The sequence below is a fragment of the Sinocyclocheilus grahami genome, unplaced genomic scaffold (assembly GCF_001515645.1).
Source record: "Sinocyclocheilus grahami isolate Dianchi unplaced genomic scaffold, SAMN03320097.WGS_v1.1 scaffold33.1, whole genome shotgun sequence".
Classification (NCBI taxonomy): Eukaryota; Metazoa; Chordata; class Actinopteri; order Cypriniformes; family Cyprinidae; genus Sinocyclocheilus; species Sinocyclocheilus grahami.
The window spans coordinates 3,362,117-3,377,368 of NW_015505212.1; the positions used below are offsets into that span (position 1 = coordinate 3,362,117).

Here is a 15,252-nt window from a genome sequence, read left to right on the forward strand (position 1 = left end):
TACAGTTCAACCATGACATTAAATCGTTATGAATTAATGAACAATTAAATATTATATATATTTATTGTAATTTCATAAAACCTAATGCATTAATGTTAACATAGAGACTTTTTATTTCTATGAACAATTTAAAATATTATTAAACTATATTTAAGTTATAATTTATATATAGTAATGAACAATTAAATATATGTATTGTAATTTCATAAAACCTAATGCATTAATATTAATTTGGAGACTTTATTTCTATGAACAATTTAAATTATTAAACAATATATTTAAATAATAATTAGTAATAATACGTGTGTGTGTGTCTGTGTAGATAGATAAATAGATAATGAAGTGTTAATTTTTGGGCTTCACATTACAGTGTATTTTGTGCTAATAAAAAAAGGATTATTAATGTAATTTTTTTGGGGGGAAAAGAAATTATAGACATTAATACTTTTATTTAGTAAGGATGCTTTAAATGGATCAAAAGACATTTATAATGTTATAAAATATTTCTATTTCAGATAAATGCTGTTCTTCTGAACTTTCTATTCATCAAAGAAACCTTAAAAAATTCTACTCCGCAATTATTAATGTAATTTTTTTTTTTGGAAAAGAAATTATAGACATTAATACTTTTATTTAGTAAGGATGCTTTAAATGGATCAAAAGACATTTATAATGTTATAAAATATTTCTATTTCAGATAAATGCTGTTCTTCTGAACTTTCTATTCATCAAAGAAACCTGAAAAAATCTACTCTGCTGTTTTCAACATTATAATAATATATATATTCTTTTTTTTAATTGTATTTATTTATTTATTTTTTGAGCAGCAAATTAGAATATTAGAATGATTTCTGAAGGATCATGTGACTGGAGTAATGATGCTAAAAATTTAGCTTTGAAATCACAGGAATAAATTACATTTTAAAATATATTTAAATAGAAAACAGTTATTTTTAAATAGTACAAATATTTCAAAATGTTGCTGTTTTGCTGTACTTTGGATCAAATAAATTGGTGAACAGAAGAGACTTCTTTAAAAACATTAAAAATCTTACTGTTCAAAAACTTTTGACTGGTAGTGTATAGGCAACTTTAATTTTTCTCTTATTTCTAGCTTTTAACTGGATAAGAAATCAGATACACTGCTGGACAATAACCAATAATAATGATTTGTTTATATAATACAAACATTTATCACATATATATTTTTTAATTATCACATAATAAGCCAGAATAGTTTCTATACTGTAATGAATGCTATGTCAATTAGCACTGCATTGTTCATACACTTTATTTATTACCTGGAGATGACTGTAGAAAGCACAAATACACCATATATTGTCGCAATCATATGTTTAATGTCTTCAGGTTTGCAAGCGTTTCTGTTTTTCTGTGAAAAGTAAACAACTGTTTTCATACAGCCATAGACGCTTTTGTCCATATTTGGGATTTCCTGGTACAACTTTCTGCTGGAGAGCCTCCTCCGGCTTCCAGTATGAATGAAACATACACTGCATGAAGTGTTTTGCGCTCCGTGATGTTCATCTTGCCTTATTCTGGGTCCGAATAAAACATCAGATCATGCACAGACTATCCTGTCTCTCTGAATTTAAATCTATATTTATTCACACCTTGGCTCTTGAAAACCTCTATGCAAACATGATATTAAAAGTGTGGGGGACACGTCCCCCGCGTGATCTATGCCCCTGGGCGTTTGACCTTCTTTGCATGTTCGCTTTGTAAACACTTCTGCAGTCATGTAGGACAATTTTAAAGTTAAAGGAGAAAATGAGATGGGAGTTTTTCGACCTACCCTAACTGTTTCGAACGGGACTGTAGAGAGCACGCATGCGCAATGCAGAGCTACACAAGAGGAGCGTTTGAGAATAAAAAGTATTTACATTTTTATTATTATTATTATTTTTTTTTTTAAATGACCGATTGTTTCGCTAGATAAGACCCTTCTTCCTCGGCTGGGGTCGTTTAGAGCCCATTGAAGCTGCATTGAAAATGCATTTTGGAAGTTCCAACTCGAGGGCACCATATAAGTCCATTATATGGAGATAATTCCTGAAATGTTTTCTTCAAAAAAACATAATTTATTTACGACTGAAGAAAGAAAGACATGAACATCTTGGATGACAAGGGGGTGAGTACATTATCTGTACATCTTGGTCTGGAAGTGAACTTCTCCTTTAATACTGGTAATTATTTGGTGTTAATAATGAACTACATGTACTATTGTGCAATTCTTTTGTGGATCATCTTGTAATTACAGACTGTTATTACCTTGTTAAACAGAAAAAGAAAACATCTTAAACTGGTCTTAGCTAAATTTAAGTTGTATTTAGCAGGTCTCACAGTATGCCCCTTCTGAAATGTGCCCAAAACCACTTTAATTCCAAGTTATCAGGCTGAGCGACCAGCAAACCATTGTTTCAGGGTGTTTGGGACACTTTTCAACAGTTTTTAGAGGGCTGGTGCAGTTGTTTTTAAGAGGGATTTTGGCCATTTCTCAGCTGGTTTGAGGTACTTTTCATTTCATTTGGTCGGGATGGTTTTAGACTTTGGAGCACTAGGGGGGCCAGCTCAACTCGGCCAAGACCAGCAAACAGTCTTAGGCTGGTTTAACATTTGCTTTTCTTTTTTCCATACGAAACTCCCACACTGTCACTTGTGATTGAGGTCTGGATGAGTCACCCAGGTTTCCTTGAATGGTTTTCTCTATTTTACACGTTATAAGTGAGTCAAAGCGCCCTACCTCTTAAACACAGAGGACAAGTCCATCCGCCCCCATTCAGTTCACAGAAGCGCTGCAGGGCGAAATTGCGCTCAGGCTTCGCGCACTGAGCACGCCATGCTCTCCATCGGGACCGGAGGAGAAAGACACGCCAAAACCACTGATCCCGAGCCCGTCCTGTGATTATCTCCTGTCAGATGTACAGGTGGAAACATGCCTGCATTCCGTTGTCGGGGCAAACGAAGAAAGTAAGGAGTCACGGCTGATTTGTTTTTAATATTCCCATGTTCCACATGAGGGAGGTTAAGGTGAGTACACGCGCACGCACACCCACAGCGTAACCAAATGCGAGGTGGCTCAACTAACACAAATTATGCAATCGTTGATTACTTTTCATTACTTATAGGGGTAGTTTAGTGAAACGATTAGGATGTATCCTGTGATCGTGTTCAGGCTGGATAGGTGTTTGGCATTGCGCGCGTTACTTACTGTCTAAATGACTGTAACTACATTGAGACTTTTTCGTTGTAGATCGGAGAAAGCATTTGTGTATTAGTGTTGCTTTTTTCTGGGCTTGTGACCTGCTCAGGTGTTTTTGGAAGCCCTTTAACAGATGATGTGGCCACGTTGGACATACTGGTAAGATTTGCAGAAGAAGTTTTATTCATTGTTTTCTTGCTTTCAATGTTCTTACTTTGTGGATGATGGTTTATTGGTCTCTCGAGTTGGTCTGAAAGCTATTTTAGAGGGGGTTTGATGCTGGAAGTCTAGCTGAAGATCAGTTTAGCCATGCAGGGAGACCATTAACAGGCTAATGGGCTGGGAAACCAGCTAAGATCAATAAACCATCTAGTTTTAGCTGTTTTTTCCCAGCAGGGAAATCAATGACATTTACAAAAAATGTTTTGCTAGTCAGGATGTTTTTTTCTGCTATACAACCAACCAATTCTTGTATTTTCATCCCGTCAGAGTGAAAACATTCCCAGTGACTACAGAATACCTATTCGCTTCATCACCAAGGATGTGGTAAGCGTGATAAATGCTAATATTTGATGACACGGTTGACTATGTTTGCTCTATTATTCATGTGGATACATTTATAGTGGCCCAAACTCGTATTTGCACTCTTTGAACCGCACTTCATGTATGAGTTTTATTTGTAATAGATAAAATACCAAACCATGTGGCAAACAAATGATGCTAAAGCTTATCTCTGAACTAACTTCACTTTTCTGATTTTTGCGAAGGCTGAATTGAAAGTGAATTTTAGTGATTGCATAAAGTTAGTTCTCCTAGCAGGTGTAGTTCACATACATTTGTAAACTGTCTTAATACCTTTCTATATTCCATAATATTTTCTTAAGTTTAAACAATGTATTTGTTGTTTTTATCATTTAAACCTAACAAACATTATATCTTGAAAAGTTTTGCATTCAAATGTAATTCAAATTAAAATTCCACCCGGCTTGAATATCATGCAATTGACTACATTTTTAAGTGTGACTTAAGTGTCCAAATACATTTTAGGGCTATTATCCAATAAAACATTATGTATTACAGTTGTTGTGGTTTGTGACAGTTCCACAAGTGACACCTAATCATGTTTTCTTTTCTAATATCTAAGGGTGGAGCTTGCTGGCTATATGTGAACCTGTATCACGTCGAAAGCAGTTTAAAAACATTGGCCCTCAAGTTTGGCAATCTGTCCACCAATAAAGTGAACATCACTATTTTTATAACAATGCTGGAGGGTTTTCGTTTCACTCTGGACAATGAGGAGCTGGTAATCTCCTTGCATTTACATTTGCATTCTTTGAAACGTTGTCGTGGCTGTCGGTTCACTCTGGTTTGTTTGTCTTCTCTAGGAGGTGACAATGCAAACATTCGAGTGCCACTATAGAAGGGGAAAGTGGCCGACTAGACGTTACTTTAGCCATGTTAAAGAGGTTCTTACAGCGGCTGGATCTACACTTGGCAAGTTTCATGACTGCACACCTCCTCCTTGCCAGATCCCCGCAGCTCCTCCATTCACACCAGGTGAATGTGCAAAATATATATATATTTTTTTGTTGATTTTTAATGTATATGATGCATGAGCAGGTCTAGATGGAATCTTTTTTTGGAAGAGAACATGAGAATTCTGCAGAACCGATGTAAACATGATAAAGCAAAGAATGGCGGATATGTAGAACCAATTCGCCTGAAAAATGCTGTTTTTCAGAGTTCCAAGGATGCTGATTCCATCTGGGCTGCGCATAAATTTGTTAAAACTTGAGCAAATGCATGCAAAATTTGAGTACATGTGTGCAAAACACACACTATAGCCGGTAAATCAGTAGATATGTTGTTTGTAAAACAGGAGTGTAGCACCATCCAAGCATGTGATAACATTCTAGAGAATTGTGTGAAACCGAATGTCCCGGAGTGGCTGAACTTGACGGGCCTTCACAAAGCCCAAACCTGATGCCCTTACTGCATTAATTTGATAGTTTTAGTCAAACATTTTGTCTATTATTCTTTAAATGTATAAATATAAAAGACATATATTCTTTAAATATCCTCTACATTTAGTCAATATTACGTTGAGAAAGTGCTAAATTAAATATCCAAACATTTTAATATGAATTTTATCTCAACATTTAACAGAATATAAAAACTGTCCTTGTTGTGAGAACATGAGCTCATGAAATAATAACATTGTAATGACTACAGTATTGCAATACAGTGTTATGAATGATTAATGCTTTATTCATTCATTGTGCGTGTTTTAATGCATTGTGCTTTAAATACAGAAAGACCGTATTCACAATGTGAATTCTAATTAGCATGTAACTTAGTTCAGGTTTTCTTGTGCATTCGTGTCAACTTGTAATATTATGTTTATGTTGGGTGTGTGTGTGATAGATGGGTACTTCAGACATTTTTGTCAAAGGAGTTACGCTGACAAAAAAATGTTTTGGAATGCCTGATATAATATATAAACTATGATTGGATTATTTGAAAAAAAAAATATATATATAGAATTTTCTAGAAAAATTGTGTTAGTCCATTGTTAATATCTTGCAGTGTTTTTTTTTTTCCGTATAATATTCTCATGGCCAACAGTAAAATCACAATTAAAATAGTTATTTTTGTCAATATAACTTAACTTAATTATCGTCATCATAACTATTTTTTGTCTCCGTTGTATCAATAACAATTTTTTTTAAAGCTCTTCGTAAATGACATTGAGAAGACTAACACTGTCTTTCTGATGCTCTTCTGTCTGAATGAAAGCGAATCCCCACAGCCATGTCCCAACATCTACTGGAAAGCCTTTCAAGAAAAATGGAAGCCGTTAGGGAGATTAAAGACCTCATTAATGCCAATGCTTTTCAAATGAAATGTTCAACAAACACATATGGGTGTGGCATTCAGGTGTCCACATACTTCATGCTATATAGTGTACTGTACACGCAAGAACTAAGAAGGGAATGTGCTTTTATGTTCTGGCAGGTCAAAGCAGACAGCAGAACGGTATGAACGGAGCGATTCACGGGCTCTTGGCGCTGTTCATCATCCCCAGCATGGCACTTCTGGTCCTCTCTGTCAAGATGGTAAGTTAGTACCCTTATATTTTACACAATATAGCCATGTTTACCAGCAGCAGTAGCTTGCGTCACAATAGTGAGGAAGCCCTGAAGGCGTTCGTTGAAATTTTTGCCATTTTTGCATTGACAGCGCTCTGTTTTGAAAGCACCCGTATTTTGCACGCCTAAATGCATTGAGGTCAATCAACTATGATAGAAAGTACTGGTCATCCATCAAAGTTATCTTAATCTATACCTATCCACAGGTATTCAGAAGAAGCGGCTGTTGTGTGCAAAGAATGCATGAAGTCAGCTTGAATGAGCCCCACGACGGAGCTGAAGAAAGCAGAACTGGGCCCCACAGCGGAGCTGCGCAAGGGGACCCTGATTCCAGCTCTAGCAGCCAGCAGGACAGGTAGCAGTCTGTTACTTGCAACAAGTCTTTGTCTGTTTACCAGTTAGTAAACAAGACCTAACAAAGCCTTTTTTTCCATCAACATGTGGCATCCTTACAGGGCGTGGCTGGATTCTTTAGGGTGTGCAGACACAGAGGTTTAAATGAAAAATGCATGAGGAAACTCATTGGAAATGGCAGTATTTTGTGGTGGAAATCTCCAGGTTTATGAAGCGGACAATGAAGGGAATATTTTGGCTGTTCCAGGAGAGATGCATGAGATGTTTCTAGACTTACTCATCAAGCTGTACCTGCTCACCACAAAAAAAACATTAGGCTGAAGAGACGAATCGCAACTTGTGTCAGGCTTAACTAATCAGTGAGAGTCTGATATTCCGGGATGCTATCCTAAAAACTATGGGAGAATTTCATCCGGCAGGAAGTGTGGCTCTTTGATGAGCGCATTGGCTGGTCTGCTGCGATGCCCGCGGCAGCTTGTTGGCTTTGAGGAACGCCACTGGTCCTGCAGGCCTCTGCGAGGAGGATAAATGGCTTTTTTGTGCCAGCGCCCCATTGCATGAGGATAGTGGTTTATTTTGCACCAGAAAACATCTTTGGAACAGAGCACGGGCTTGTCTAGAAACACGTTTGATTTAGAGCGGGGGACAACAGTGCCAAGATTTTTGCCGTTTACTACTCGTTTATTAACCAATATTGAGCCAGATGAGATCCTCACAAGATCCGGTTCTTCTGAAGAGGGAAGGATCTGACGGCTCTTGTTTCATCCACTTTGGTTTTAACACGTTCAAACTCTGTGTCTCTCACACAAACACACTCTGGCTGGAAGAACCAAATGTCTCTGTCCCTCTTGAGAGGGTCTGTAATCCAGGTCATCGGTCCGGCTGCATTTTATTAACTAGTTTGGCCTAGTCCACATGCTTGCACACTCCAGCGGTGCAACAAGAGCTGATTGTTTTCGTGACAACATGGGGAAAGCCAGAGAGCATGAGAAAAGAGCTCACATAGTAAAGAACGTCAACATGACTCATGTCCCATAATTCAATCTCACTTGCTATAGCATCTCTCGCTCATTCTATTCCGGTGTCTGTTTTCTTGCTCACTGTAACTAAATGGCATTGTCATGAGATTAAGACCAACTGAGTAGATTAGAATAGATTCTTCAATGTTCGGATTTGATAGATTAGTCAATGTTCATGCGGCTTCTTTCCGAACAACAAAAGCCCCAAAAAGTGTTTGAACACTTAAGCTGCACTTAATGTATGATTTCCAATGCATTATATAACAAAATACCAAACCAAGTTATCTTTAGGCTATTTTGAAGAAATAAAGTACAATTTACACATTTTTCAAGTAGAACATTTGACGAGAAGAAGTTTATTTGGTTTCAAACTATAAAATAATAGATATATTGTACACAATTAAGAAAAACGGGTTTGGAGACATTGTGGGTTTATACTATTTTATGATGAACATGTTCACCATGTTGACCCTTTTATGCTATTTTGGAATAACTTTTGTGTCACTGTCCCAGCGCATCCCAGACAGTCCTGAAAATCCCCCATTGACACATTGTGCATCACTCTGTCCAGAGTAGAATCAGGTACGGGCAGTGGAAATCTCAAGCTCCTCTCCATGTAACTTTCTCTTTGTCTCCATCAATGCGTGCGCTGTCAACTGTTGTCGTAAAGCATGACTGCCAACTCATAACCACACGAGGTCGGTAATGTCAGCCTGGCTATCATCAACCACAAAGCGACCGTAACAAAGGGCCCTCTCATGCAGACAGACACGGCGCTCTTTATGGCCTATAGAGAGTGTTGTCCATCAAACTTCAGTCAAAGCCCACTCTTGACTCGCCGACTCACACTAAATGGCCCCCAGTGTCATTAACATCAAGTCTTGACTCATAAAGCAGGTCTGAGTGTGCAGTGATTTACAAAACAACCTCTCGAATAATCTGAATATCACAACCGAGAGCGAGGAATCTTCGTGGCACGAAAAGCAAAGGATGACTAATGGTTTATACACATTGTTTTTTTTTGTTCTCTATTGATTAATCCAAATAATGTAAATCTAGCCTTTGTATATAAAACATGTTTATTTTTAATTGTATGGTTCAAGTAGAAAACGTAGATTTTTATTCTTTATTTAAAAAGTGTTTTGAATATTTTTGCCATATAACAGTGTTTTAATATTATTGTTGGTAGTTATATTGTGTGGATTGTCTCATATTATATTGGTTATAATTTCAGGTCAGTATTTTTATATAATTACACTACTACAGTTATACAATACCTGTAAACTTGTCATGGGGCATTTAAATAAAAAATGGAAACTTATGAAATCTGCCAAAAAAAAAAGAGAGATAGTTAATTGTCTGTCATCAGACCCTGAACTGTGACTTCTACGGAAATATTTTGTCTTAAAAAGCCTTCGATTTTAGAGGTCTGGAATGAATTGTTTGAGAAAAAGATGCTGGTTGTCTTTAAAATGACAGATGATACTCCTGGGAACAGGCACTAACCTGAACTTAGTGAAACAAAACAATGGTCTTACAAGAAGGTTTTAGATGTCTTTGGTCAGGCACAGACCACAGCTTGCTCTTTGTACAGAATGCTATTTTTAAAACAGCAAATTAGCCCATCCCAATCTGATCACGTTACATGAGAGAAGAAATGTGACTTCAGTAAGGATTGTAGCTCTGATGGTAATTCTATTGTTCTATATATCCCTGATTGTAGCCCTGTTGGTAATGCAAATTATGTTGGCTATTGTACATTTGACTGTTATCCTGTTCTGGATAAAATTCAGGATTGATATACTGGTCATAATTCCCGTCAACATATCCACCGTGATGATAGTTGCCACTGTCCATTTGAGGGTCATAGGTTTGACTATCAAACTGCTGATTTTTCATACTGTACTGCTGTTGTTCAGGCTGCGCTGCTGGATTCTCCTCCATGTCGTTCAGTAGATTATTGGGATGCAGTTCCCTCGTCTTGCGGCCGATGCATTTGAAGGTCTGGACGCCAAAGATAAACTGCAGAATCTGAGCATTACGAGACAAAACTATACAAAATCATTTTGATTTTGATTTTTTTTAATGTTAAAATACTACTTTTAATATCCTATCTCAGTTTAGAAATATTCCAGGACAGGTTAGATACAAGTTAAGCTTCAGTCACTAAAATGCATTCCATTTGTATTGTTTAAAAAAGATTAATTTTATTTAATATTTCATTTTATTTTATTTGTTTCAGGTTAAATACAAGTTACGATCAATCACTAAAATTAATTGGATTATACACTTGCAAGGGAAAAATATTCAACAATTATTTTTATTTTGTTTTATTTTTTGCTGTGAAAGATGATTAACTTGAATTGCACTATGCACTTCCAAGGAGGAATATACAACAATTAATATTTATTTTTTTAATATTTGTAGTTTTGTTTATTTATTTTATTGTATTTCAGGTTAAATACAAGTTAAGCTCTACCACTAAAATGAGTTGCACTATACACCTACAAGGTAGAGATGTTCAGCAATTAATTATTTATTTATTTAAAAAAATTTTTGGCTGTATAAGTCAAAGATGTTTAACTTGTATTGTACATGCACTTCCAAGGGAGAAACATACAACGATTTTTTTATTTATTTAAATTTTTTTAAGCTAAGTCCAAGATGCTTAACTTTTAATTAACCAACAATATATTTTAAATTGGTTATATATTGTGTGAAAAATAATTACATTTTTTGGTCTCTCCTTATTCTTACCTGAATCAAAAGAAGCCCAGCATCCATTCCAAATATTACGATTATATTCATCTCTAGCCAGTCCACTAAAACCTTCTCACAGCCCTATCACCAAATAAACTGCTTTAGTGTGTAAATTAAAACAGGGAGGATAAGTAAAAAGGTTGTAATGATGGAAAAAGGCAACATATGTTACCGTTTTATAGATGTCTGATCCGTTTCCAAAGCTGTGTGTTCCAGCCAGAATTACAGGGCAGGTCCCGTTAAAACAGGAGCAAGGGTAGATGTCAGTCTCCCCCAGCGACTCAATAACTGTGTTATTCCTCCATTCATTTGAGGTCAGCCTACCACAGCATTGTGCCTACAGCAAAAAGAAAATGCACTTATATCAAAAACACACCTTCCTATAGCAGATTGTCAGATAAAATAGTTCTAATCATACAGTCATCTTGCATTCAAGTGTACATCAGGCACGTACAGAAGTCTGCACACTGTCTAGAAGTTTCCAAGACGTTTGGGTTTCATTTCGTCCGTACTGCCTAATGATCTCGTCCACATTATCCCTCAAAAACTGTTTGGTCTCTCCTTATTCTTACCTGAATCAAAAGAAGCCCAGCATCCATTCCAAATATTACGATTATATTCATCTCTAGCCAGTCCACTAAAACCTTCTCACAGCCCTATCACCAAATAAACTGCTTTAGTGTGTAAATTAAAACAGGGAGGATAAGTAAAAAGGTTGTAATGATGGAAAAAGGCAACATATGTTACCGTTTTATAGATGTCTGATCCGTTTCCAAAGCTGTGTATTCCAGCCAGAATTACAGGGCAGGTCCGTACTGCCTAATGATCTCGTCCACATTATCCCTCAAAAACTGCTCAATCTGGTGACATTCATTAAATGTGCATTAGACAATTTGTTTAATCATTTTATCAACCAGTTGAATGTGGAATCTCGTGTGTGAAGTTGAAGTCAGCTGTGTTTTCCTTACAGTATAAAGAAATAATGTAAAGACTTGCCTTCTCTCTTCGTATTAATAGCACAAAGGTGATGAAAAGCTGACCCAGAATGATGACTATTAAGAAGCACATATACTAAAAAAATAGAGAAGAGGAAATGTTAACAGCAAGCTTTTATTGCAAATCAGAAAACAGGGTAAAAGTTATTAGTGTCTATGCGCATCATGCTTACAAATATGATGAAGCATCTGCTCTCAAAATAGGCACCAGCACAACCCAGCAAGGACACAACAACCACAACAAGGCCGATGAAAAAGAGCCCCCCAGCCACCCCCTTCACTTCCTGTCCTGAGAGACCACACATTTTGCTTCACTAACACACCGAAGTCAGACAAAAATCGTCTATGGCAAATACTATACTTTAGAGAAAACATCATGACCTAAAACATTATTATAGGTAACAAGGCAAATTGCAATAACATGCATTGTGTAAGATGTAACTCCTAATTTGAATAATGATAGGCTATGACAAAGAGGAAAACTTACCAGAGCTGAGAACACTAACAAAGCTGTCCTTATCAAATAAAATCCAAGCAGAACACGCAAAAATGCTGATGCCAAGAATCTGTCAAGATCATGTAAATTGTTACTTGTTTGTACATGTAGCCATGCATGAATTAAGTTAAGGGCGCAGAAGTCTATGCTTTTGCACACTGCTGGCAGAAATCAAGCACATGCTTAATCATATCATAGGCTGTATGTCAATGTCCACTGTATGATTAATATATCTGACTGCAGTCCAGGAAGTTCTTTGTAAGTAATAAACAAGAAATGTCTCTATCAGTAACATGCAAATCTATGGTTATTTCGTCTTACCACAAAGAAGGAATTGACAAGCATTAGAAAGAATTTCAAGATCTGAAGTTTGTCGTCTGCTTTCATGTTGCCTTTAACAAACTGTTACAGCTCCACACGAAATCTAAAAGATGCCGAAGATCATATAACTTGAAGAGCTTTCACAAATATGTTAAATACAAAACTGTCACAGAAAGTCACTTTCAAAGGTGAAGGTTTTAATTACCTGTATTGCTTTATCAGTTTCCCTTGTTATTTGTCCAATTCAGTATGGTAAAAGTCTAAACTGTCGGAAGGATTTTATTTTATACATCCATTTTTTCTTCTCAGGTTCAAGTAGCCTCTGTGTGTTTCATATACCATTTGATAACATAATGGTTTCCTGGAGATCCTTCTAAGGCATCTCAAGCTGAAAGTTCACTTCCTCATAACAACATAAATGATTAACTTTAACAATCATCTGTTGTGCTTGGTGTTTTGTGTTTTAATGAGGGGTTTGGACAGAGCTCAGAATGTGAAAAATGATCACGTGGTTCATTTCCTTTCACTGTGATTGTGCAATGGATTGTTTAGATAATTGTTTCTCCAGCTTCATAAATGTACCAAAGGAGTGCCATAGTTTGCAGAACATAGCTTTTGGAAATATACAATGGTATTACCATAGGCTAATTTGGACATTTATCCTGATAATGCCAAATTAATATTTGAAATACTTTGGAATACCATGTAAATACCATCAACATGATTTTCTACAAATCATCACCGTATCATTAATCACCACAATGCTTTTGTGTAAGTTCCATCGTCATCATCACCATCAATAGGCCTATTTCCATCAGCCCCCACTGTGACCTTGAAACAATTAGCCTTTTCACCAAGAGCTGATTCTCATCTCAAAGGTTCCTCGTTAGAAAGTGTATTATATAGACCTCCGTGTTAGAAACCTATAGAGTGCGCCATCTTCTGGTCAAATACATTACCACAGGTTCTATTGCTCCTACTCGACTAGTACTGCCGCGATAGGTCATCGACTACTTGAGTCTCACCCGTTCTCATTTCCGGCTCAGCAGAACGAATGTGTTTCGTTGTAGTTGTGCTCAAGAACCGGTGGATTTAAACACGCTCCAGCAGAGATGTCTACCGCTCTTGAGAGTTACATTAACCGTATCCTTTGATGCACTTGATGATGGTGATGTTGTAGATCAATAGCTGGTGGCGTTGTGTTGTTTTCATGACAGTGTTTCAATGGGCGCGCGATCAAGTGTTTTGGTGTGTTATGATGAGCATGATCATTATCGCCTTTTAGTATGCATGCATGTATGAATACAATGTATCATATTTTATATATGTACTACATATATAGTGAATATGTATGAATTAATTGTGTGGATAGTATGTACTACGCATATACTATATATAAAGGCATGCATGTAACGTGTCTAATTATATCTATTTCATAGAATTATGCTATTGTGCATGCATAATATATTTAATTACTTCTGTTAGTGTACTACAGTCTATACCAGGGGTGTCCAAACTCCAGTGTCCTGAAGAGTTTAGCTCCAACTCCAATTAAACACCTGAACCAGCTAATCAAGCTCTTACTAGGCATACTAGAAACTTAAAGGCAGGTGTGTTGAGGCAAGCTGGAGCTAAACTCTGCAGGACACCGGCCCTCCAGGACCGAGTTTGGACACCCCTGGTCTATACACTGATTATTTAATTGAATATGATTGTGTGTGTATGTAAGTCTTCATGAGCCTGATATTTCCCTAACCAGCATTATTCAAGGGACGGTTGCCATCGTCACTTCAGATGGGAGAATGATTGTGGTGAGTGTTTCATCAACTTAAAATAAACATTGTTTATGTGCATTAATAAAGGAGCTTGCTTATGACTTTTATTGTTTTTTGCTTAGGGGACGCTAAAGGGCTTCGATCAGACAATCAATCTCATCCTGGATGAAAGCCATGAGCGGGTGTTCAGCTCTTCCCAGGGAGTAGAGCAGGTGGTTCTGGGACTGTATATTGTCAGAGGCGATAATGTGTATGTATTATGCCTCTTCTAGTATTTGTGCTACTTTGTATAAAACAACTGCAGACTTTGGTGGATTTTAAAGGCTTGTATGTTTATGTTCCAGGGCTGTAATCGGTGAAATCGATGAAGAAACCGATTCTGCGCTGGATCTTGGAAACATAAGAGCAGAACCGCTCAATTCTGTGGCGCACTGATGCCTCTCAAACCAGGACAGAAAAATCCATGTTTAGATGAAATTCCCAGTTTCCATTTGAAGACTTGCCCTAGAAAATCTGCAGGCATTGAAAAGCAGCCATATTTTTTGCTTTTTTAATCTTGATGAAAATAGGCCGAATGCATATCCTTTTTTACGTGTGTTATAAAATAAAAAAAAAATATGGGAAAGCATTTGATTTAAATATTTATTTTTAATGAAGGCTGATGTACGTAACCGATTCCTGGTCAACTCCTAGTTAAAATGTAAACAAGACTGTCATAAATATAAACTGTAAAATATGATTGGGTGAATCTCTCAAAGAAATATCCCAGGTTATATTTCACAACAAGTCAAAAGGAATACACATTTTTATTGCATAAGGAAAATGAAGCCCATTTTAGGGCCATTATTTTGTGTTACAAGCATTTTCCCCCAAAAAATGTTTATTACAATAAAAACAAAAATTCAGACAGATTGACTGATTTAGTTTTACAAAAAAATTTTTTTAAATCACATTAAATTAAATAATTAAAATGTTGGCTACTGACATTCTGGAAATTAATTGTGAAAATGATGTCACAGTGGCAAAAAAAAAAATAGTATCATTTTGCTTTTGAATTTGGGATGAACTATGGTCTAGATATGTCACTAGATATGTAGAAATAGTACAAATTACATGAGGGGTTTTTTTTAAATCACATTAAATTAAATAATTAAAATGTTGGC

The 15,252-nt window shown here is 36.4% G+C and overlaps 3 protein-coding genes across 5 annotated transcripts; 2 read left to right on the plus strand and 1 right to left on the minus strand.

Moving 5' to 3' along the window:
• Positions 1-2,849: 2,849 nt before the first annotated feature.
• LOC107580747 (uncharacterized) lies at positions 2,850-11,770 on the plus strand. Of its 2 annotated transcripts, none has more exons than XM_016266395.1 (8): positions 2,850-3,048; positions 3,272-3,379; positions 3,710-3,766; positions 4,365-4,523; positions 4,606-4,777; positions 6,236-6,336; positions 6,576-6,724; positions 11,702-11,770. In XM_016266395.1, exons 1-8 carry the CDS (start codon positions 3,025-3,027, stop codon positions 11,748-11,750), a joined length of 819 nt encoding a protein of 272 aa, XP_016121881.1. In that variant the 5' UTR covers positions 2,850-3,024; the 3' UTR covers positions 11,751-11,770. The 2 variants fall into 2 exon arrangements, with proteins under 2 accessions (XP_016121881.1, XP_016121887.1); XM_016266401.1 differs by lacking the exon at positions 11,702-11,770 and adding an exon at positions 6,825-6,904.
• Positions 9,410-12,703, minus strand: LOC107580782 (CD82 antigen-like). The gene is made up of 9 exons (XM_016266426.1): positions 12,520-12,703; positions 12,315-12,417; positions 11,985-12,063; positions 11,671-11,786; positions 11,499-11,573; positions 10,957-11,058; positions 10,675-10,839; positions 10,500-10,583; positions 9,410-9,773 (listed from the first exon to the last, which is right to left on the minus strand). Exons 2-9 carry the CDS (start codon positions 12,378-12,380, stop codon positions 9,438-9,440), a joined length of 1,023 nt encoding a protein of 340 aa, XP_016121912.1. The 5' UTR covers positions 12,381-12,417; positions 12,520-12,703; the 3' UTR covers positions 9,410-9,437.
• A 606-nt stretch (positions 12,704-13,309) lies between these two features.
• LOC107580766 (U6 snRNA-associated Sm-like protein LSm8) lies at positions 13,310-14,717 on the plus strand. Of its 2 annotated transcripts, none has more exons than XM_016266418.1 (4): positions 13,310-13,457; positions 14,085-14,125; positions 14,212-14,339; positions 14,434-14,717. In XM_016266418.1, exons 1-4 carry the CDS (start codon positions 13,427-13,429, stop codon positions 14,522-14,524), a joined length of 291 nt encoding a protein of 96 aa, XP_016121904.1. In that variant the 5' UTR covers positions 13,310-13,426; the 3' UTR covers positions 14,525-14,717. The 2 variants fall into 2 exon arrangements, with proteins under 2 accessions (XP_016121904.1, XP_016121899.1); XM_016266413.1 differs by lacking the exon at positions 13,310-13,457 and adding an exon at positions 13,465-13,562 and having other exon boundaries at positions 14,074-14,125.
• Positions 14,718-15,252: the final 535 nt, after the last annotated feature.